General features: G+C 48.4%; 1 protein-coding gene across 3 annotated transcripts; it reads right to left on the reverse strand.

The window, feature by feature from the left end:
* Positions 1-9,680: 9,680 nt before the first annotated feature.
* Positions 9,681-16,475, reverse strand: LOC123164760 (uncharacterized). 3 transcript variants are annotated; one of them, XM_044582315.1, is made up of 6 exons: positions 16,010-16,475; positions 15,804-15,938; positions 15,253-15,354; positions 15,012-15,161; positions 14,085-14,242; positions 9,681-13,570 (listed from the first exon to the last, which is right to left on the reverse strand). In XM_044582315.1, exon 6 carries the CDS (start codon positions 13,507-13,509, stop codon positions 9,934-9,936), a length of 3,576 nt encoding a protein of 1,191 aa, XP_044438250.1. In that variant the 5' UTR covers positions 13,510-13,570; positions 14,085-14,242; positions 15,012-15,161; positions 15,253-15,354; positions 15,804-15,938; positions 16,010-16,475; the 3' UTR covers positions 9,681-9,933. The 3 variants fall into 3 exon arrangements, with proteins under 3 accessions (XP_044438250.1, XP_044438251.1, XP_044438252.1); XM_044582316.1 differs by having other exon boundaries at positions 15,682-15,938; XM_044582317.1 differs by lacking the exon at positions 15,804-15,938.
* Positions 16,476-23,945: the final 7,470 nt, after the last annotated feature.

A 23,945-nucleotide genomic window follows, 5' to 3' on the forward strand; every position in this document is an offset into this window, starting at 1 on the left:
ACCATCACTATCTCATCTGGAAGATCAACTCCCACTCGATTCAAGCGATTGCGGTACTCAGACAATCTGAGCACATGCTCAACGATTGACCTTTTCTCCCTTTAGTTTGCAGGCTTAAGAAACTTGTCAGAGGTCTCATACCTCTTGACGTGGGCACTAGTCTGAAATCCCAATTTCAGTTTTTGGAACATCTCATATGTTCTGCGACGTTTCAAAAACGTCTTTGGTGCCACAATTCTAAACCGTTAGCATTACGCACTGAACTATCACGTAGTCATCAAAACGTGTATGTCAGATGTTTCGTAACATCTACAGACGACGTTGAGGTTCAGCACACCGAGCGGTGCATTAAGGACATAAGCCTTCTGTGCAGCAATGAGGACAATCCTCAGTTTACGGACCCAGTCCGCATAATTGCTACTACCAACTTTCAACTAAATTTTCTCTAGGAATATATCTTAAACAGTAGAACTAAAGCGTATGACATAATTTGCAAAGACCTTTTGACTATGTTCATGATAATGAAGTTCATCTAATTAATGAACTCCCACTCAGATAGACATCCCTCTAGTCATCTAAGTGATACATGATCCGAGTCAAACTAGGCCGTGTCCGATCATCACGTGAGACGGACTAGTCATCATCGGTGAACATCTCCATGTTGATCGCATCTACTATACGACTCATGTTCGACCTTTCGATCTCTTGTGTTCCGAGGCCATGTCTGTACATGCTAGGCTCGTCAAGTCAACCTAAGTGTTTCGCATGTGTTCCGAGGCCATGTCTGTACATGCTAGGCTCGTCAACACCCGTTGTATTCGAACGTTAGAATCTATCACACCCGATCATCACGTGGTGCTTCGAAACAACGAACCTTCGCAACGGTGCACAGTTAGGGGGAACACATCTCTTGAAATTTTAGCGAGGGATCATCTTATTTATGCTACCGTCGTTCTAAGCAAATAAGATGCATAATATGATAAACATCACATGCAATCAAAATAGTGACATGATATGGCCAATATCATTTTGCTCCTTTGATCTCCATCTTCGGGGCACCATGATCATCTTTGTCACCGGCATGACACCATGATCTCCATCATCATGATCTCCATCATTGTGTCTTCATGAAGTTGTCACGCCAACGATTACTTCTACTTCTATGGCTAACGCGCTTAGCAATAAAGTAAAGTAATTTACATGGCGTTATTCAATGACACGCAGGTCATACAAAAATAAAGACAACTCCTATGGCTCCTGCCGGTTGTCATACTCATCGACATGCAAGTCGTGATTCCTATTACAAGAATATGATCAATCTCATACATCACATATATCATTCATCACATCTTCTGGCCATATCACATCACATAGCACATGCTGCAAAAACAAGTTAGACGTCCTCTAATTGTTGTTGCAAGTTTTTACGTGGCTTGTATAGGTTTCTAGCAAGAACGTTTCTTACCTACGTAAAACCACAACGTGATATGCCAATTTCTATTTACCCTTCATAAGGACCCTTTTCATCGAATCCGTTCTGACTAAAGTGGGAGAGACAGACACCCGCTAGCCACCTTATGCAACTAGTGCATGTCAGTCGGTGGAACCTGTCTCACGTAAGCGTACGTGTAAGGTCGGTCCGGGCCGCTTCATCCCACAATGCCGCCGAAACAAGATAAGACTAGTAACGGCAAGTAAATTGACAACATCGACGCCCACAACTACTTTGTGTTCTACTCGTGCATAGAAACTACGCATAGACCTAGCTCATGATGCCACTGTTGGGTAACGTAGCAGAAATTCAAAATTTTCTACGCATCACCAAGATCAATCTATGGAGTACTCTAGCAATGAGGGGAAGGGGAGTGCATCTACATACCCTTGTAGATCGCGAGCGGAAGCGTTCAAGAGAACGGGGTTGATGGAGTCGTACTCGTCGTGATCCAAATCACCGATGATCCTAGCGCCGAACGGACGGCACCTCCGCGTTCAACACACGTACGGAGCAGCGACGTCTCCTCCTTCTTGATCCAGCAAGGGGGGAGGAGAGGTTGATGGAGATCCAGCAGCACGACGGCGTGGTGGTGGAAGTAGCGGGATTCCAACAGGGCTTCGCCAAGCGCTGCGGGAGGAGGGAGATGTGTCACGGGAGGGAGAGGGAGGCGCCAGGGCTTGGATTGCTGCTGCCCTCCCTCCCCCCACTATATATAGGGCCAAGGGAGAGGGGGGGCGCAGCCTTGGCCCTTCCTCCAAGGAAGGGTGCGGCCAGGGAGGAGTCCTTCCTCCCCAAGGCACCTCGGAGGTGCCTTCCCCCTTTAGGACTCTCCCTTTATCTTATCTCTTGGCGCATGGGCCTCTTGGGGCTGGTTCCCTTGGCCCATATAGGCCAAGGCGCACCCCCACAGCCCATGTGGCCCCCCCGGGGCTGGTGGACCCTTGGTGGACCCCCGGACCCCTTTCGGCACTCCCGGTACAATACCGATAAAGTGCGAAACTTTTCCGGCGACCAAAATAAGACTTCCCATATATAAATCTTTACCTCCGGACCATTCCGGAACTCCTCGTGACGTCCGGGATCTCATCCGGGACTCCGAACAACTTTCGGGTTACCGCATACTAATATCTCTACAACCCTAGCGTCACCGAACCTTAAGTGTGTAGACCCTACGGGTTCGGGAGACATGCAGACATGACCGAGACGACTCTCCGGTCAATAACCAACAGCGGGATCTGGATACCCATGTTGGCTCCCACATGCTCCTCGATGATCTCATCGGATGAACCACGATGTCGAGGATTCAATCAATCCCGTATACAATTCCCTTTGTCCATCGGTATGTTACTTGCCCGAGATTCGATCGTCGGTATCCCGATACCTTGTTCAATCTCGTTACCGGCAAGTCTCTTTACTCGTTCTGTAACTCACATCATCCCGTGATCAACTCCTTGGTCACATTGTGCACATTATGATGATGTCCTACCGAGTGGGCCCAGAGATACCTCTCCGTTTACACGGAGTGACAAATTCCAGTCTCGATTCGTGCCAACCCAACAGACACTTTTGGAGATACCTGTAGTGCACCTTTATAGCCACCCAGTTACGTTGTGACGTTTGGTACACCCAAAGCATTCCTACGGTATCCGGGAGTTGCACAATCTCATGGTCTAAGGAAATGATACTTGACATTAGAAAAGCTCTGAGCAAACGAACTATACGATCTTGTGCTAGGCTTAGGATTGGGTCTTTTCCATCACATCATTCTCCTAATGATGTGATCCCGTTATCAACGACATCCAATGTCCATGGTCAGGAAACTGTAACCATCTATTGATCAACGAGCTAGTCAACTAGAGGCCTACTAGGGACATGGTGTTGTCTATGTATCCACACATGTATCTGAGTTTCCTATTAATACAATTCTAGCATGGATAATAAACGATTATCATGAACAAGGAAATATAATAATAACCTATTTATTATTGCCTCTAGGGGAATATTTCCAACAAGGAGGTGTTGGAGAGGGGGAGGGCTGCGCCTTGGATGTGGTGCGGCGGCCCTCCCACCCCCCCTCTATTTATAGGGGCAAGGGAGAGGGGGCTGGCCCCCTCCAGATGGATCTAGAGGGGGGCGGCGACCAAGGGGGGAAGCTTGCCCCCCAAGCCAAGGGGGCGCCCCCTTTAGGGTTCCCCCCAACCCTAGGGGCATGGGCCCTAGGGGGGTTTGGCGCCCAGCCCACCTAGGGGCTGGTTCCCCTCCATATTCAGCCCATAGGGCCCTCCGGGGCAGATGGACCCCCGGAACCCTTTCGGTGGTCCCGGTACAATACCGATAAACCCCCGAACATTTCCGGCGACCGAATAAGGACTTCCCATATATAAATCTTTATCTCCGGACCATTCCGGAACTCCTCGTGACATCCGGGATCTCATCAGGGACTCCTAACAATATTCGGTAACCACATACAAACTTTCCCTATAACCCTAGCATCATCGAACCTTAAGTGTGTAGACCCTACGGGTTCGGGAATCATGCAGACATGACCGAGACATCTCTCCGGCCAATAACCAACAGTGGGATCTGGATACCCATGTTGGCTCCCACATGTTCCACGATGATCTCATCGGATGAACCACGATGTCGGGGATTCAAACAATCCCGTATACAATTCCCTTTGTCAATCGGTACGTTACTTGCCCGAGATTCGATCGTCGGTATCCCAATACCTCGTTCAATCTTGTTACCGGCAAGTCACTTTACTCGTTCCGTAATGCATGATCCCGTGACTAACTACTTAGACACATTGAGCTCATTATGATGATGCATTACCGAGTGGGCCCAGAGATACCTCTCCGTCATACGGAGTGACAAATCCCAGTCTCGATTCGTGCCAACCCAACAGACACTTTTGGAGATACCCGTAGTGCACCTTTATAGCCACCCAGTTACGTTGTGACGTTTGGCACACCCAAAGCATTCCTACGGTGTCCGGGAGTTGCACAATCTCATGGTCTAAGGAAATGATACTTGACATTAGAAAAGTTTTAGCAGACGAACTACACGATCTTGTGCTATGCTTAGGATTGGGTCTGGTCCATCACATCATTCTCGTAATGATGTGATCCCGTTATCAATGACATCCAATGTCCATGGTTAGGAAACCGTAACCATCTATTGATCAACGAGCTAGTCAATTAGAGGCACACTAGGGACATGTTGTGGTCTATGTATTCACACATGTATTACGATTTTCGGATAACACAATTATAGCATGAACAATAGACAATTATCATGAACAAGGAAATATAATAATAACCATTTTATTATTGCCTCTAGGGCATATTTCCAACAGTCTCCCACTTGCACTAGAGTCAATAATCTAGTTACATTGTGATGAATCGAACACCCATAGAGTTCTGGTGTTGATCATGTTTTCCTCGTGGAAGAGGTTTAGTCAACGGATCTGCGACATTCAGGTCCGTATGCACTTTACAAATCTCTATGTCTCCATCTTGAACATTTTCACGAATGGAGTTGAAGCGACGCTTGATATGCCTGGTCTTCTTGTGAAACCTGGGCTCCTTGGCAAGGGCAATAGCTCCAGTGTTGTCACAGAAGAGAGTCATCGGGCCCAACGCATTGGGAATAACTCCTAGGTCGGTAATGAACTCCTTCGTCCAGATTGCTTCATGTGCTGCCTCCGAGGATGTCATGTACTCCGCTTCACATGTAGATCCCGCCACGACGCTTTGCTTGCAACTGCACCAGCTGACATTAGAAAAGCTTTAGCAGACGAACTACATGATTTTGTGCTATGCTTAGGATTTGGTCTTGTCCATCACATCATTCTCCTATTGATGTGATCCCGTTATCAATGACACCCAATGTCCATGGTCAGGAAACCGTAACCATCTATTGATCAACGAGCTAGTCAACTAGAGGCTCACTAGGTACATGTTGTGGTCTATGTATTCACACATGTATTACGATTTTCGGATAACACAATTATAGCATGAACAATAGACAATTATCATGAACAAGGAAATATAATAATAACCATTTTATTATTGCCTCTAGGGCATATTTCCAACAATCCCCTCTTTCGTCTTTGTTCATCGGTAACTTTACTCGAAGCTATATTTTTATTCACCACATGATATGTGTTTTGCTTGGAGCGTCATTTTATTTTATTTTGTTTTGCTTGCTGTTTGAATAAAATACCAAGATCTGAAATTCTTAAATGTTAGAGAGTCTTTACATAGTTACATAATTATTCGACTACTCATTGACCTTCACTTATATCTTTCGGAGTAGTTTATCATTTGCTCTAGTGCTTCACTTATATCCTTTTGGAGCACAGCGGTGGTTTTATTTTGAAGAAATAGATGAACTATCATGCTTCACTTATATTATTTTGAGAGTCTTTAGAACAGCATGGTAATTTGCTTGGGTTATGAAATTAGTGCTAATATGGTAGGCATCCAAGAGGGATATAATAAAAAATTTCATATAAAGTGCATTGAATACTATGAGAAGTTGGATTCCTTATGATTGTTTTGAGATATGAAGATGGTGATATTAGAGTCATGTTAGTTGAGTAGTTGTGAATTTGAGAGATACTTGTGTTAAAGTTTGTGATTCCCGTAGCATGCACGTATGGTGAACCGTTATGTGATGAAGTCGGAGCATGATTTATTTATTAATTGTCTTCCTTATGAGTGGCGGTCGGGGACGAGCGATGGTCTTTTCCTACCAATCTATCCCCCTAGGAGCATGCGCGTAGTACTTCGTTTCGATAACTAATAGATTTTTGCAATAAATATGTGAGTTCTTTATGACTAATGTTGAGTCCATGGATTATACGCACTCTTACCCTTTCACCATTGCTAGCCTCTCTAATACCGCGCACCTTTTGCCGGTATCATATACCCACCACATACCTTCCTCAAAACAGCCACCATACCTACCTATTATGGCATTTCCATAGCCATTCCGAGATATATTGCCATGCAACTTACCACCGTTCCGTTTATTATGACATGTTCCATCATTGTCATATTGCTTTGCATGATCATGTAGTTGACATCGTATTTGTGGCAAAGCCACCTTTATAATTCTTTTATACATGTCACTCTTGATTCATTGCACATCCCGGTACACCGCCGGAGGCATTCACATAGAGTCATATTTTGTTCTAAGTATTGAGTTGTGATTCTTGAGTTGTAAGTAAATAAAAGTGTGATGATCATCATTATTAGAGCATTGTCCCAGTGAGGAAAGGATGATGGAGACTATGATTCCCCCACAAGTCGGGATGAGACTCCGGATGAAAACTAAAAAAAGAAAAAGAAAAAAAGAGGCCGTAAAAAAAGAGAAGGCCCAAAAAAACAAAAAAAAGAGAAAAAGAGAGAAGGGGCAATGCTACTATCCTTTTACCACACTTGTGCTTCAAAGTAGCATCGTGATCTTCATGATAGAGAGTCTCCTATGTTGTCACTTTCATACACTAGTGGGAATTTTACATTATAGAACTTGGCTTGTATATTATTTTTGACTTTAATTGAATTTGAATTTGAATTATGATTTGGATCAAGTGAGGATCAGCAACAGTAGGAGTGATGACCTAGCATCATTAGCAGGGGATTACTGTAGCTTAATTATCCGGGTGTCACAGGTCGTTTGTATCTGAAATCGACATTGTCATTGTAAATATGAAACTCTATGTATGAAAAAATGCTATATTGTTTTCAAGGGGCTTTCCTTTGATTCGAAACCAGACATCCATATCACTCTCAGCATATGTTAAGTTTTATTCTTAGAGAACCCTTTCTATGTTTATGTTGAGCCACACAAGATCCTATTGGAGAGATTATAATTCTAGAATTAATGAAGTGTCTCTGTTGCTTCTTGATGAATCTAATGCAGTAAATTATGGTCATGGACAATTTACCCTTTTTGTGAGGTTGCTTTTCCTGACCTTTTTTGGCATGCACAAGTGGATCAATAACTTGCAAGAGTCAGCCATATAACAAACCTCAACCATCTGTTTTTTTATAGATCCTGCTTAGGTTTCTATCTTTTAATAACATCGACATTTCCACTATTTTGTATTCCTGAACTTCCATGATTTTCTTCTAGAGAATTCTGACATGTTCATACTTTCAGTTGTAACCAATCCAGTTTCTTACCATTGTTTGACATTTTCTTGCTCTCCAGGCGACCAAACCCCACAAGCAGGAGGCAGAGTCTCACCACTGAGGGGTCCATCCGTCCATGGTTGTAGCTTCAACGGGGAGGATGCTGTAGATTTCTCAATGTAGCTCCTCCTACATGCGCACATGCAGTTTACGATTTGTGGACCTCTTGTCTCAAACCCAAACCAGTTCGGTGGTTAAATCTTTTCTTTAGTTTCACTTTGTGGAAATAATACGCTGAATGACTTGAAATCAAGAAGAGAAGTTTGAATCGTCTTGCTGAGTTGTGGGAATCCTGCTGCGGTAATTTGCGATGATTTTCTCTGTGGGTTAACTTTTGCCTCGGTAGGTATGGCCTATCTGCGGATTTTGACTAAATTATATGGGCCTGTGTGGATGATCAATACGGGAGCGATATGAGCACGAGGGCCTGTCTATGATAAACACGCGAGGTGGTGCCCAGCACTGCATTATCCCCCCTTATTATCAGCACTATTACCCTACATTCTGAACTTGCAAGTAAATGCACATTATCTGACATCGTTTATTTATAGCATACATGTTCTGATGGAACACAAACGCTCTTTCAATATCTTGTGTTCATAACCGGAAATCAGAAATTGCAGTCTTTGCATCTAATCCTATGGAGTAGTAATGCTTGATGTAATCTCTGACGAGGGTCTGCCGATACAGCGCGGGTTCTCGTCAGACAAGAGCTCCTTGATCGGACCGTACATCCTCGTCGAGGCTGGGTAGCGGTCGAGACACTCGGCGTGCGAACTTTCAGAAACTGATTGAGTTTGTCCTCTTCTAGAGCAGGCCGGTCTCGTGGTTTTCCTTAGCTAGTAAGACCGACTACTTCTGCTGTATAAATTCCTCCATCCTCAAGGGGCTTAGGCACTGACATCCTTCAGAACAAAACCTGCCATAATTTTTTATAATGCCGAAGTTTTAGAACGCTGCAACCTGCGGTGTTTCCCAGTGAAGAGCATGCTGAAAAAGAAGGCAGGAAGAACTGCCATACTCGTGAGGAAGTCCCAAGGGCAGCCAGAGCTGGCTTTGAGGTAGTTGATCCCAGATTCCCAGTGTCCATACTTATAGGAATTTTACATGTATATTGTGTCTGTAGAAGTACCAAGAGTGTCATTAATCATCAAAGACGCAATCAGGCTTCTAAGTAGCAATCATGCTGTCTTGCCTAGGTGATTGCCAGACTAACCGGATACGAGATATTACTCCCGTCCACCAATTCATTTTTTACACGGCAAATGCAACATGAATTTTGTTTCAAATCGAAAGAAATGGCACATACCTCGCAAAAAAAAATGGCACATGCAAAAGCTACATTTCAAATCCAAACTGGCTGAACAGACACTAAAGCCTGCGTTTACTCAAACAAAATTCAGTTTTTCTTTGCGGCACATCCTATTTACTTATTGGAAAACAGAGCTTAGCTTAACAATAACTGTAATAGAAGGGAAGAATGATCTTATCATAAATTGCAGAACCTGGTGATGCCACCCTGTTCAAAATACACATTGGTGACTGGTTCCCCGTGTAAGCTCTAAATACCGACTGACATTACAGAAATACTCTGAGAAAAGCTGGCTAGTCAAATTTCTTTTGGACGTGATCATCTGAGAAAATGTTAAATTGCTCAACTTATAAGGTGAGATAAAATTGCATAAGTATAGACCAAGCCAGAGAGAGAGGAATCCACATACCTACGATAATTTCTACTTGCATTCACAATAAAACCTAGAATTATATACAAAAGTGTAGCATGCGTACATTGGCAGAGTTTCAGCAAAAAAAATGAGAAGGGGACAAAAAGTGGGAAGCTAGAATTTTATGAGAATAAAAGCAAAACTGCCACAAACTGAATAAAAGTAGGCAAAAGTGATGGTGTTTTAGAGTTATGAAGGCAATTATTTTTGAAATATATAGTATATGTGCCTATATACTCTAAATATAGCTATTCAAGAATACAAAACAAAAATAATCTGCATTGCCTGCCGTAGTTCCATTACAGTGCCAAGTATAGGAACACCCAACAGATATGCAGTTTATCACTCGAGTCCAAATTTCAATTATGCTAAATAATGTTCAGAAATATACAACAATGCCAGCTTTCAAGTTAATCTGGACTTTAGGAAGAAAAACAAACTGACTACAACGCACCAATTATTTGCAGATAATACAGGAAACAGATTCTTAACTGGTCCCACAGAAATTGAATCTTCAAACTTGTTGTCCAGCGATCGGCGGGTTTGTTGTGGAAGCACTTTCAGGATGTCCTTTGAGGGAGCCCCCATTTCTCTTCCTTAGTCTCAGACACTTTGCAATGCTGCTCGTTACACCTATTGCAACCACAAGGTATACCGCAACCGCAATTACTAGCCCATAGACATACATTGAAGTCCTGAATTTTCGGCAGATTCCCGCAGCAAAAGCTGTCATAAGAGCTAGCAGATCCAGTATCATGATCAAATGCAATACCTCCAGTAGAACACCGTTCCTCCTCATAGCCTTTTTCAACAGAAACATGATCACGACAATAGATGTCATGAAGGAGATACCATTGAAGATGAAGAATGCTCTGTAGCGCCAGGGATGAATATCATGAAGGACTGGATTGCCTGCAACATGGTTGGGATCATCATACCAGAAACCACCAGGCGGGTTCAGACCAGCTTGGTATGTGATGGAGGCTGCTAAAACTGCAAGGAGCATCAGATATTTGTGCCTCTTTCTCTTTTCTTTCTCATCATGACATGAGCTTTCTTGCCGCTCAGAAGCAGATTCTTGGCTGGACTCTTTTGGACGAAGAAGCCGTTTCAGAAGGTCTTCCAAGGATTTGCTCAAGGGCCCCCATACTGTATTATGTGTTGAAGAGAGTACAAGGACTTGAATCACAAGGAAGGCCAGAACTGCAACAGCGATGATGATGAGATACTTAGATTCCTTTGCTTTCCTGCAGCTTCCTGCAGCATAGGCAATCAAGAGGCCAACCAAGCCCACCACCAGACATACTCGCAGTGCATAGCACTTGATGCCACGCTCACATGATTCCTTGTTCACAAGTAGTATCATGATAACTACAGATGACACGAACGTAACTGAATTTGAGTAGTAGAACACATCATAGCGTTTTGAATGATTGTGCTGAAGGATTGGATTGCCTGGTGTGCCACTGACCTTCTTGTCATCTGACCATACACTTCCTGGAGGGTTTATACCAGCTTGGTATGTGACAGTTGCAGCTAGAACAGCAAGAATCAATAGCAGATTACGCCTCCGCTCCCACTCCTTCCCGTCGACATCCCCAGTCTGGTTTTCGACGGCCTGATGCGGTTCGGGCCACAAATGTTTGCACAAGAACAGCTTTAGCTTTTCAGCCACCACTTTTTTCCACCCTTCAGGGATTACATGTGCTATCAAAAGATGGATACCGACATAAGCAAGTACAAGGCCCACCAACAATGAGATGTACATGGAATTCCTTGCCTCCCTGGAGCTTCCCATAACATAAGCTCCCATTAGGGCAAGAAGGTCCACTATCATTGCTATCTGCAGAGCAAATCGTTTTGTAGCCTTCTCGCTTATCCTCTTGTTCAGGAGCATAATGATCATGACAAAGGATGCAACAAACGCGACTGCATTCAGATAGAAGAATGCAATATAACGCGGATGGTGATTGTCCTCAAGGATGGGATCACCAGCTGAGTGACCATTCTCTGTTCTTGACCAGAAGCCACCTGGCGGATTCAAACCTGATTGATATGTCAGAGAAACTGCCAAAATGGCAAGAAGAAGTAGGTATGTGCGGGACTTCTTCAGAGGTTCCGAAGTTGGTCGGTCATCAGAATTCTTTTTGCTGCTATCTTCAGTGGGACCTCCTTTCTTGTCAACATTGCCATTTTCGGAAGGCACAACAATGTTATTACTTCCAACCATCTCAATCTCACTGGTTCTCATAGGCCCATCAGAATGCACTTGCTGTGCTGGGTGATCGTTGGTGGCTCCATTGCAGTGATTATCTGACGTTGTTTGTTCAGACGAATCATCCACTACAATAACTGCATCCTTGCATTCATCAGTTGATGAAGATTGACCTTTCGTATCTGCAACTTGCTTATTGGGCATATAGTCAACAATATTTGCAGTCTTTGGGCCATTATTTGGAGACAGCTGTTCCTTCTTATTTGCATCTTGCTGATTGTCTGCGGAATGATTATCAGTGCTAGGCATTTGATTCACAGTATTTGTAGCTTGGTGGCATTTGATTGAAGGATGTCCTGTGTCAGAGACTGCATCATTTGCAACTGATTGGCAGTCTATACACTGATCCTCTGGGCTGAACACAATATTTGTGGTATTTCCTGGTTGCGGGTCATTGACCGATGGTTGCTCTGAGCTGGGCTCAGCCTCCTCATTATTTGAAATTTGCTGGCTGTCTGCATGCTGATGCTCCCTAAGGATTCCATCCTCTTTGATGTTTTGAACTCGGTTTTCTGTTTTAGAAGCACTGCCTTCTTCTGGCGTAACTGTTGCAAGGTCTGTAGTATGCTGAACAGTTGCATGAGAATGATCTTGCTCTGAATTTCCTGATTCCAGTGAAAAGAGCCGACCAAGTTTTTTGAAGCACTTATGATCTTTGATCTTTTGCAGCCAGTCTGCTACAGGTTTGTAAACAAATGCCGCAGCTAACACCGCAAAGCAGACCCATACTATGACAGTAATGAACACAACAAAGAAAGATGTCCTTACACTCCTACAGCACCCTGCAGCATAGGCCCCAATCAGACCAAATAGGTCAAATACGACGCACACAATCACGGCTTTGGACCTTATTCCATGGCTACTCAATTCTGGGCTCAGAAGAAGAATGATTGTGACCAAAGATGCCACAAAAGAAGTCGCATTGCAGCTAATAAAAATATTATACCGGTGAAGGTAGTTACTGCGGAGAATAGAGGTAGCTGGAGGATGCTTGTAAGAAGGATTTTCAGCCCAAAAGCCTCCAGGTGGATTCAATCCGGCTTGGTATGTGATAGTAGCAGCAAAAGTTGCAAGCATCAATATGAACTTACGATCCTCCTCAACATCTTCCTCTGGATTGCTGCTTGCTTGTGTGGAACTGCCACTGCCACCGCGTCTGGATCGAATCTCATCCATCATTCTTTGCAGCTTCTTTCTCAATGATTTTGGAATAACCTTTCTGGATACCAGGGTATGAATCACAACATACACAAAAACAGCAAAGACTAGAATCCAGATGTAAATGGATGACTTAGGTGCCCTGCAGCTTCCAGCAGCGAAGGCCCCCAGCAGGCTAAATAAGTCCAGCAGCATGGTCAATTGCATTGAACGGAGCCATATATTCCGCTTCGTCACGCTCTTACTTAGAAGCAAGATGACTAAGACAAGAGATGCAGCAAAGGCTGTTGTGTTGCAGTAAAAGAATACCTCATATCTTAGAGAGTAGCCAACATGCAGGACAGGGTCACCAGCATCATGGCCATCTGTGTTTAGTGTCCAAGATCCCCCTGGTGGTGTTAATCCAGCATTGTATGTCACAGTAACTGCTAAGACTCCAAGCAGTACTAAATACTTCCGCAGTCTCCACATGAGCTCAAAATCAACAGGGATTTGTTCAGGGCTACTGGGTAACAAATACCTGCTGGACAATCCATTAACTGAATCTTGCCTAGTGCTGTTAGTAACCATGCCAAACCCATCATTGCTGCTTTCACTCAAATGATTCCCAGTGTTGGGCAGATCAATGGTGTGCTCGGACTGCCCGCTGTTTTCCATGTGATTGCTCGCTGACCAAGATTGCAAGTCTCAACCTCTCAGTTGCTGTCTAAGCTGGCATCTGCAGCATTGGATAAGGGTTTCTTGGATGAGAGAAGATACATGAAAGATTCAAATGTCATTTAAAGATTGTGCTGAAGAAGAAAAGGCAAAGAAGACAGCTAGAAGGAAGAGCGACTTTGTGACGTCTATACACCAAACGAAAACAACAGAAAGAGACTGCGTTAAAGGCTGCCTTCCCTGCTTGATCCCACAAGGATAACCACAATATTTATTATTTTTCAAACAGTAACCACCATGTGAATCATTAGCTCATGTACATAAACTTCTCAAGAAAGAAGGTGTGAGTTAGTGCTGTATTAACCTTCATAATTTTACCCACCAAAATAAGCAGCTTACACAGGTCCGATTGCTTCCAGAAACACATATTTATTATTTATTGTCGAAATACTGACAGATCCTACAGGGTAACTAGTAAAATTAATAGCAAGCGGAGAAGTAGTAGACTACTGGAAATGGAAGTCATACATCTATGTCTAAACACCAAGCACAGGGAGAGAAGGTAAGAATCATACCTGGCATGGGAAGGCATTAGCCACACATCAGTTGCTAGCTGAGGTTGCAAGTTTGAGCTTGTACCCAGAGCGATGCACAGATTAGCTGCTCAGACAAGTGAATACACTCGTATGCTTCAAAGGTAGCTGAGGACTTCCAGCCTCAACAATGCTTGCATCTGCAGAATTGGGTAAGAGTTTCTTGGATGAGAGAAGATCTATGGAAGATTTGAATATCATTCAAGGACTCTGCTGAAGAAGAAAAGGCGAAGAAGGCAGCTAGGAAGAAGAGGGACTTGCTGAAGTCTATGTCCCAAAGGAAAACAACAAAAAGAGAGCACGTTAAAGGCTACCTTGACTGCTTGACCCCACAATGATAACCACAGTATGAATTATTTTAAATAAAAACAGTAACCATCATATGAATTATTAGCTCATCATGTACATAGACTTCTCCGGAAAGTGAGTGTGAGTTAGTGGTGTGTTGACCCCAGTCAACCACAAGAGTACACACTGAATTATAGTGCTAGATATTACAATACATATATTAATATATGATAATATAATTATATTTTTTATTCAGTTTTAATGATTATGGTTGGAAATAAGCTGCGTTTCTCATAGTACAACAGTAATAACAGTTATATACATGATTGAACTTCACCGTTGTAATCTGATCCACCAAACTAAGTGGTCTGGATATTTCCCTTTGAACTTGTACGCAACAGCAGAGCACCTGCTACTTATCGTAAAAAAAGAAGATATTTCCCTTTCTTTACTTTGGCTACCTAGTTACAAGGTCCAACTGCTATTACCCCAAATTACACATGTACTCCCTCTGTTCATAAATTTAGTCTGACTAGTAAAGCTAACTGCGAGTGGAGAAGTGGTAAGCTAATGCATCCATGTCTAACAACAAAGCATAGGAAGAGAAACTGAGAATCATACCTGGAATGGGAAAGCGGCAGCGCAATGCTCCTCACACAAACATGGTCACACGGAATGGCTGCCCTCATTTAGCCATTATACATACATCAGCCCCTAGCCGAGGTTGCAGGTTCGAGCTTGTACCAAGATCAGGGGTGACTATACGATTAACTGCGAGCGGAGAAGTGGAAGACTGTTGGCAATGGAAGCTGCGTACTCATGTTGAAGAACCGAGCATAAGAAGAGGGAGGAAGAATCATACCTGGAATGGGGAGGCGTTGCAATGCTTAGGCTGTGGTTGCAGCTTTGAGCTTGTATCCAAACCGACGGCTGCTGCTCAGACTGGTGAGGGACGCCTTGTGAGCTTCAAAGATGGCAGAGTTCTTCCGGCGTCAGCAATGGTGTGAACGGTGTGAAGTGTGGACAGCGAACAAAAAGGAGAAGGGAGGGGGAGACCGGTGAAGTCAGTTAAACAAATGGCAGGAACAGGGCAGGACCCCCACGGTAATGTACCAACCAGGCAATCAATCATCTGATGGCCTATTAGGTTGGACCCAGTCGTATGCGAATTGTACACACCCTAGGCATGCGGATTATGCAAGGGGGATACTATAAGGATTTGGTCTCATCAGGACCACTTTGGAGTTAGAGAAACCTATAATGCACCGAAAAATAATGAGCAGACACGCACCTCGGCTGTTAAATAGTACGGCCAGACAACTAGACAATGGGGCTTCGTAGCTGTTGCATGGTTGGTTTGGAACCGATAGTGCTGTAGAAGTGTAGATAAGCAAGAGTTAGCCAGTAGAATACCTGGCATTAGGAGGCTGTGGAATGGTTGTGGACAGCGATGGTAAGCGGGGAGGGTGTGCTGACTGCTGACTGCTGACTGGTAGTCTGGTCTGGTACACGACCAAAGTCCACACACCATGGGTTCAGACCAGCGTTCTGAGGAATCCCGCGTTTAGAATCAGAAGCCATCTTGATTTAGTCATCATCGCATAAAACCAAAAACGTACCATCATCCAGTTGGCTCCAGCAAAGTCGCCGCTCCGAGACCTCCCTGGCGCCTTGAGCGTCGCCATCTTTTGACATTTTCGCTCCGTGTCCGAGCGGCGTTCCGTGGAGCGGCCCGCGCCGCTCGTGTCTTGGATCTTCTCCGGTCATCAACGCACGGCAGTTAACGGCAAGGGCGAAGGGTTCCACCACCGGGGAACTAGGCACGGCAGCTAGTACGGTCGGCTCCGCTGCCGGCGGCCCGCTGGCCGCTGAGGCATTTGTTCGAACACCAGACGGGCACTGCTGGGGCGAGCAGAGCCGGGCGGGGCAGCCGCAGCCAGGGCCTAGATCCGTCGTTAGGCGCCTTATCCTGACAGACCTAGAGAGAGCAGCAGCAGCAGAGTGCATTCATCCCTTCCCGTCCGGCTGGCGCTCGGGGGCCCCCGTCGACGTCGACAGGGCCATCCCCCCCCCCGGATCGCCGTCTCTCCTAGACTAGACTAGCAATTGAAGGGATGACGTCAAGTCTCAAGTGAACAACTTGTCACAACCTCCACCACCCATCAAGCTTAACTTCAGAGACCAGTGCATCGGATCATGCACCACTCCACCTCTCAACGAGCAACATTTTTGGAGCGTTTTGAGCTTTATTGGACCAAGCTGGAGGGCTTACCAAAAAGTCTTTCGCCCCGCTTTATAAATAAAGCAATCATCAACAACATCCTGGTGCAGACGCACTCCATCACAACACACGCACACACCCAAGGCGAGATACATAGGCGCCGAGCGCAGCAACACGACCCCAAGCACTACTCAAGCAACCGAGGCTCCACTAGTGAACACGCCACCATGAAGAGATGCAGCCGCATACGACGAACCGTGGGCTCCAAGACGTGCCTTCAGGAAGGGTACGACACCGGAGCGCCGCCACCGCCCGATCCGAGGATCAAGATTTCCCCAGGAACCACACGACTGACAATGAGAGCTGCGACGACGCCTTCAAGAAGGGAACGAGCTACGCCGCCGCCGGTCTGTCCGAAGATAGAGCAGGTTTTCACCCCGACCAATACTCACTGCCATCGAACACCACACCTCGACAACCACGCCGCCCACACGGCCATGGCCACCGGGCAACACCAAGCGACGGGCTCTGCCCGTGAGCACCGCGCAACCACCACCAGGGCCGCCGCCCCGGAATCCAAGACCCAGGAGCCACCTCACCCGACACACGCCGCTACCCAGCGGAAGAGACGATCGGATCCCGGGGCAAACAAGTCCATCGATTCGTCCTACAGCTCCGGGCGCGGGACGAGCTTGGTCCTGCTGTCGGGCGCGAGACGAGCTCGGTCCTGCTGCCGGGCGCGAGACGAGTAGGTCCTACTGCCGGGCGCGAGACGAGCTCAGTCCTACTGCCTGAGCACGAGACTAGCGATGGGGCGTAGCAGGGAGAGGGCCATCCCACCGACGAAGATTGCGCCCGGGCATCGAGAAGAGGGGTCGAAGCCCTTCACAGGCCGCTCACCTACGGGTTGTCGGTGTTCTGGGAACAGGGGTCCCCAAACTTGCCTGCCTGCGGCCCACGGCGTGGCTAAGCAAGCAGGCCGTACGGCCCATCTTCATCAACAAGGCATCCAAGACCCTCGCGAGGGCCCAAGCCTCGCGAGGCGGACGAAGCAAGACCTCCTCGGGAGTGGCCTAGCCAGGCAGTCTCACGAGGAGCGGAGATATCAAGGCGGGGCAAACCTCACGAGGCTCTCGTGACGTGAGCCATGACGAACGACACCAGGCGGGCGCCAGGCGGGCGCTAGCGCGCGCAGCGTCCTTATTTCCTTTTTGGTGCTAAGGAGGCCAGCACAGGCGAAGAGTACCGAGGCATCGTGCAAAGGTTGCTATATTGGTACAACGAGACCAAGACCAGGAGGACGGCAAGACGAGGTCATCGTGGAGCCCAAGACGGCGTCACCACCAGAGCTTTTCGCAGGCGAAGACCACTTTTGTCAGGATAGCTTGTACTAGCTGTGCCCCTTCAAATTTGCCCGCCGTTGTTGGCTCCCTTCCCGCTCGATATTTGGGAAGAGGACCAGGGCCTATATAAGTAGAGCTAGCCACCATAGTAGGGGCATCTCATCTTAGCTTGATCCAACCCGATCGAGAGCCTACCCTAGCCACAAGAACACCTCAACCTCAGGAGGCTGTTCTTCCCTTGTACTGTTCATCATCAGCCCTAGAGGCAATCCACCACCACCACACTGGAGTAGGGTATTACACCACAACGGTGGCCCGAACCAGTATAAACCTCGTGTCTTTCTGTGTTGCGAGTTCGTCGAGTTCGTCCGCGAGATCTTAGCGAGCTAGGGCGTAGATCGGTAGGAGGGAAAGACTTCGCGCGCACCCCAGTGTTCGAACCTTAAGGGTTTGCCGGAACGCCACATCCGACATTTGGCGCGCCAGGTAGGGGTGCACCGGAGCTCCTCTCCACCAACCTGCGCCCCGCGCCGCCGCACTTCGCTCCCATGGCGGATGCCACGCCATCCACCTCTGCGACCGACGTCGGCAGCGGGGCATCTGGGTACCGAGCCCTGGCCCCCGCCCTGCGCCGAGTGCGGTGGCCGACCAAGTTCAAGCCAGAGATGCCGCCGCATTACGACGGCGCGGCAGACCCGACGCCGTTCCGCTGGCGTACGAGGAGGACTACAAAAACAGCTATAGCCAATATGGACACTAATGGCGCACTATGCATGTGGTGCGCCATTACTAAATAGTAATGGCGCATCATGTGTTGGTGCGCCATTAGTAATTTTTTTATTTTTTCAAAACTAGTAATGGCGCACCAGGGGATAGTGCGCCATTACTAGTTAAACTAGTAATGGTGCACCACTCCAACGGTGCGCCATTAGTAAATATGTTTCAATTTTTTTTCAATTTTTTATTTTATTTTATTTTTTAAACTACTAATGGTGCACCGTGGGAGTGGTGCGCCATTACTAGTTCACCCACGGTGCGCCATTAATAGTTTGGCCCAAACATTCCCCCGAATGCACCCCCGCCCCCGTGGACCGCCTTTTCAGTTTTAAAATAAATAAAAGAAAATGATAGAAATGTCAAAAAAATAAAAGAAAATAAGATTCCCATGTGATATGTGGTCTAGTTGTTAGCAAAATTTACAAACATGAATTTTTGACTTTTTTGCAAAATCTCTCGAGAATTTGTAAAATGGGCATAACTTTTGCATACGGACTCGGATGAAAAAGTTTTTTATATGAAAAATCATCTACTCGAAAAGTTACATCCGAATTTAATCGGGGGAACCCCGTTAAACATTTTCAAAATCCTCAAAAACCTAACAGAAAAAAAGATACGGGGCTTTTAAGATCTGGAGAGGCAAAAAAATTCAAAAAAATTCAAACTTACTAATGGCGCACCTGCCCATGGTGCGCCATTACTATCTTCCCGCCTTCAAAATTCAAAATAAATCAAAAAATAGAAAAAGTTAGTAATGGCGCACCTGCCCACGGTGCGCCATTACTATGCCGTATATATGGCTGGGTGTGGTCCTCTCCTCCTTACCTCTTCATTCTTCTCCTCCACTCCACCTCTCCTCCACTCCATCCCCTCCTCTCCTCCATTCCATCTCCCCTTCTCTCCTCCACCATACTACCCTCCTCCTCTCCGGCGACCTCCTCCTCCTCCTCCTCTCCGGCGACCTCCTCCTCCCTCCTCTCCTCCCCTCCCCTCACGATTTCTCCTCCCTCCTCTCCGATGATCTCCTCCTCCCTCCTCTCCGGTGAGCTCCTCCTCCCTCCTCTCCTCCCCTCCCCTCATGGTTTCTCCTTCCTCCTCTCCGGTGCTCCGGTGAACTCCTCTCCGGCGACCTCCTCCTCCTCTCCGGCGATGTAGGCGAGCGCCTCTCCGGTGACCTCCTCCTCCTCTCCGGTGACATCGGCCCTCCTCTCCGGTGACATCGGCCCTCCTCTCCGGCGAACTCCTCTCCGGCAAAAGAACACGACAAAAGAACGTACAAGATACAAAAACGAGAACAAAATTTGAAAAAAAATTGTGAAAAAAACAAGCAAAAAAAGAGCAAAAAAATCGCGATCCAGATCCAAATTCAAAATTCAAAATACTAATGGCGCACCGCGGCCTATACTAATGGCGCACCAGTGGCCTATACTAATGGCGCACCGTGGCCTATACTAATGGCGCACCAGTGGTGCGCCATTAGTATTTAATACTAGTGGCGTGGTACTAGTGGCGCACCAGTAGTGCGCCATTAGTAGGCAAAACTGGTGCGCCACTAGTAGGCCTTTTCTTAGTAGTGGGCTGTCCTCAAAGCAGGAGGCGACGACAAGATCATGGCCAACTGGTTCCCCATGGCCCTTGCCGGCAAGCCGCGCGCCTGGCTGCTCAACCTCCCGGGATCCACAGTGGCTTCCTGGGGGGAGCTCCGTGACCTCTTCACCGATCGCTACGCGGTGCCAGATCGCCACGTCAAACCGTTCCTCCGTCAAATCGGGGCCGCCTCCAAGCGCCCGGGGGCTCCGCCAGGTTGGGCTGCCCCAGAGGCCGACCTCACCTTCGGCTCAGAAGACCACCCCGGCTCCACCGCCGGCTCTGGCATGCTCCCAATGCTCTGCACGCCCACCATCTGCAACGTGGTCGTCACCAAGACCCTCATCGACGGCGATGCCGGCCTCAACTTGCTCTCCGTAGAAGCCTTCAGCCTTCTTCACGTGCCGCTCGAGCGGCTCAACCTCAGCAAGCCCTTTTCGGGAGTGGGTGGTGGAGCTGCCCACTCTCTAGGGTAGATCTGCCTCCCTGTCACCTTCGGCACACGTGACAACTACCGCACCGAGCTGGTGGACTTCGACATCGCCCGCATCGGTCTCCCAGCTCTCGCTCAATTCATGGCGGCGACCCATCCGGCCTACAACCTCATGAAGATGCCAGGAAGCAAGGGCGTCCTCACCATAAAGGGGGACACTAAGGAGGCCGTGACGGCGCTCAGGCTCGCCTTCAAGACCGTGGCAGTAGCACAGCCGGCCGGCGCTGGTACCCACGAGGCCAAGGAGGCCGCGCCTACCAAGAAGAAGCAGCTGTTCACCCAAGACAAGGCGGAAACCAAGCAGGTGTCGGTCAACGAGGACGGGTCTTCGGGGGCCACCTTCACCATAGGAGCCGGCCTTGACCCGGGACAAGAAGAAGCCTTGGTGAGGTTCTTGCGCACGAACAAGGAGATATTCGCGTGGCAGCCCAATCAGCTGGTAGGGGTCCCGAGAGAGGTGATCCAGCATCATCTAAGGGTATGCCCCAATATACGCCCCGTGAAACAGCGAGCCAGACGGCAGTCCACTGAGAAGCAGGCCTTCATCATCCAAGAGACACGCAAGCCGGAGGCGGCACGCGCCATCCGGGAAGTTCGATATCCCGAATGGCTGGCAAACCCTGTCGTAGTGCCAAAGAAAGGCGGGAAGGAGCGGATGTGCATCGACTTCACCAACCTTAACAAAGCCTGCCCCCAGGATCCGTTCCCTCTCCCGCGCATCGACCAGATAGTTGACTCCACCGCCGAGTGCGACTTGCTGTGCTTCCTGGATGCATTCTCAGGGTATCATCAGATCAAGATGGCGGTGGAGGATGTGGAGAAGACAGCTTTCCTAACACCACGTGGGGTGTACTGCTACACCTGCATGCCCTTCGGGCTGCGCAACGCAGGCGCCACCTTCTAGCGGTTGATGCGCATCGCCCTAGGGCGACAGCTCAGGAGGAACACAGAGGCCTACGTCGATGACATAGTGGTAAAGTCTCGCGAGGCGAGGACATTGATTCAAGATTTGGAGGAAACCTTCGAGAGCCTGCGCCGGGTGAACTTGAGGCTTAACCCGGAGAAGTGCGTGTTTGGTGTCCCCTCCGGTAAGCTGCTGGGATTCCTCGTGTCCCACAGAGGGATCGAGGCGAACCCGGAGAAGATCAAGGCCATCGAGGACATGAGCCCGCCACAGACCCTCAAAGAGATGCAAAAGCTAGCGGGGCGGGTGATCGCATTAGGGCGTTTCATCTCCAAGCTGGGAGAGCGCGCCTTACCCTTCTTCAAGCTCATGAAGAAGAAAGGCCCGTTCGAGTGGACCCCGGAGGCTGATCAGGCCTTCCAAGACCTCAAGAAATACCTTACCAGCCCCCCGGTGATGGTGGCACCACGACCTCTCGAACCTCTGGTACTCTACCTTGCTGCCACCCCGTACTCCGCCAGCGCGCCACGCCAAGCCGGAGCTGAAGTGGCGTAGGGTCAGGAGGACGCAGCAAAGGCATCAGCTGGGGAAGACAAAGCTCGGCATGACAACGTCGCAGAAGCTCCTGAGGACAGCCAAGTCTCAGGAAACCCTCCACCTCAGGAGATCCACCAATCTCCGCAGGACCCCAGCCTCGATAGTGCGTCAGCCCTCGTCGAACACCCGGTGTACTTCGTCAGCACCGTACTGAGAGACTCGAGGGCACGCTACCCCATGCCTCAGAAGCTCCTGCTCGCACTCTTGGTGGCCTCACGCAAGCTGCGACACTACTTCCAGGGGCACCCGATCAAGGTCGTCTCAGCTTACCCATTGGAGAGGGTACTCAGGAGCCCAAATTCAGCTGGAAGGGTCGCTGAGTGGAATATCGAGCTGCAAGCATTCCAGTTAGAGTTCAGCACTACCAGGGTCATCAAGGGTGCTGCGCTCGCTGACTTTGTGGCAGAATGGACGGATGCCCCAACACTTGAGGAAGGGGAAGACCGGTCCACCTCCCCAGGGAGCCAGGCTCTGGACGGCTGGGTCATGTATTTCGATGGCGCTTTCACGCACCAGGGCGCGGGAGCTGGAGCAGTGCTCATCTCGTCCACCCAGGACAAGCTCTACTACACCGTGCAACTCTGCTTTCAGCACAGTGAGAAGGTCTCCAACAATATCGCATAATACGAAGGCCTCATAGCTGGTCTGAAGGCTGCGGCAGCTCTAGGGGTGAAGCGCCTTACCGTCAGAGGCGACTCGCAACTCCTCGTCAACTTCTCCAACAAGGTGTACGAGCCGAAGGACGAGCACATGGAGGCCTACCTCGCGGAGGTACGCAAGATAGAAAAGCAGTTCTCAGGTCTCGAGCTGCAGCACATGCCCTGGGGCACCAACAAAGAAGCCGACGACATCGCCAGGAGAGCATCCAAGCGGCAACCACAAGAGCCTGGTGTCTTTGAGGAGCGGCTCTTCAAGCCATCAGCTACGCCACCTCTTTCAAGCACTACTCAGTCTCGGGAGGAGCTCCCACAGCCTCCGGTCACGGGAGCCCCGGCCTGTGGACCGACCTCAGGAGCTCGGCTGCTCTTGGCGCTCGAGCCCCAGGAGGAATGCTGGACCAAGGAATTCAAGGATTACCTGACACACGGAGCGCTACCGGAGAAGGAAGAGGACGCGGAGCGCGTAGCCCGGCAAGCCACGGCATACTGCATCCAAGGCGGCGAGTTATACAGGAAGCGGCCGAACGATGTCACACTGCGCTGCATCTCCAGCGATCAAGGAAGGGAGCTGCTGATTGACATACACGGCAGGGACTGCGGGCACCACTCATCGTCATGGACCCTCGTCGGCAAGGTGTTCCGCAGTGGATTCTACTGGCCTACAACACAAACGACGCAGCCGAGCTGGTGAAGTCTTGCGAAGCTTGCCAATTCCACGCCAAGCAAATCCATCAGCCTGCTCAGGGCCTCCAAACCATCCCTCTCACATGGCCGTTCGCGGTCTGGGGGCTGGACATCTTAGGCCCATTCCCACGGGCACCAGGGGGCTATCGCTATCTCTACGTCCCCATCGAAAAGTTCACCAAGTGGGCAGAAGTGGAAGCCGTCCGTACCATCCCGGCTGGCTCTGCCGTCAAGTTCATTAAGGGCCTCGTGAGCCGCTTCGGGGTCCCCAACCGCATCATCATAGATAA

The sequence above is a fragment of the Triticum aestivum genome, chromosome 7D, assembly GCF_018294505.1.
Source record: "Triticum aestivum cultivar Chinese Spring chromosome 7D, IWGSC CS RefSeq v2.1, whole genome shotgun sequence".
In the NCBI taxonomy this organism is placed as follows: Eukaryota; Viridiplantae; Streptophyta; class Magnoliopsida; order Poales; family Poaceae; genus Triticum; species Triticum aestivum.

Bases quoted from the DNA above. Each gene is read 5' to 3' on its own strand.
- LOC123164760 (XM_044582317.1), bottom strand. From the start codon at position 13,509: ATGGAAAACAGCGGGCAGTCCGAGCACACCATTGATCTGCCCAACACT.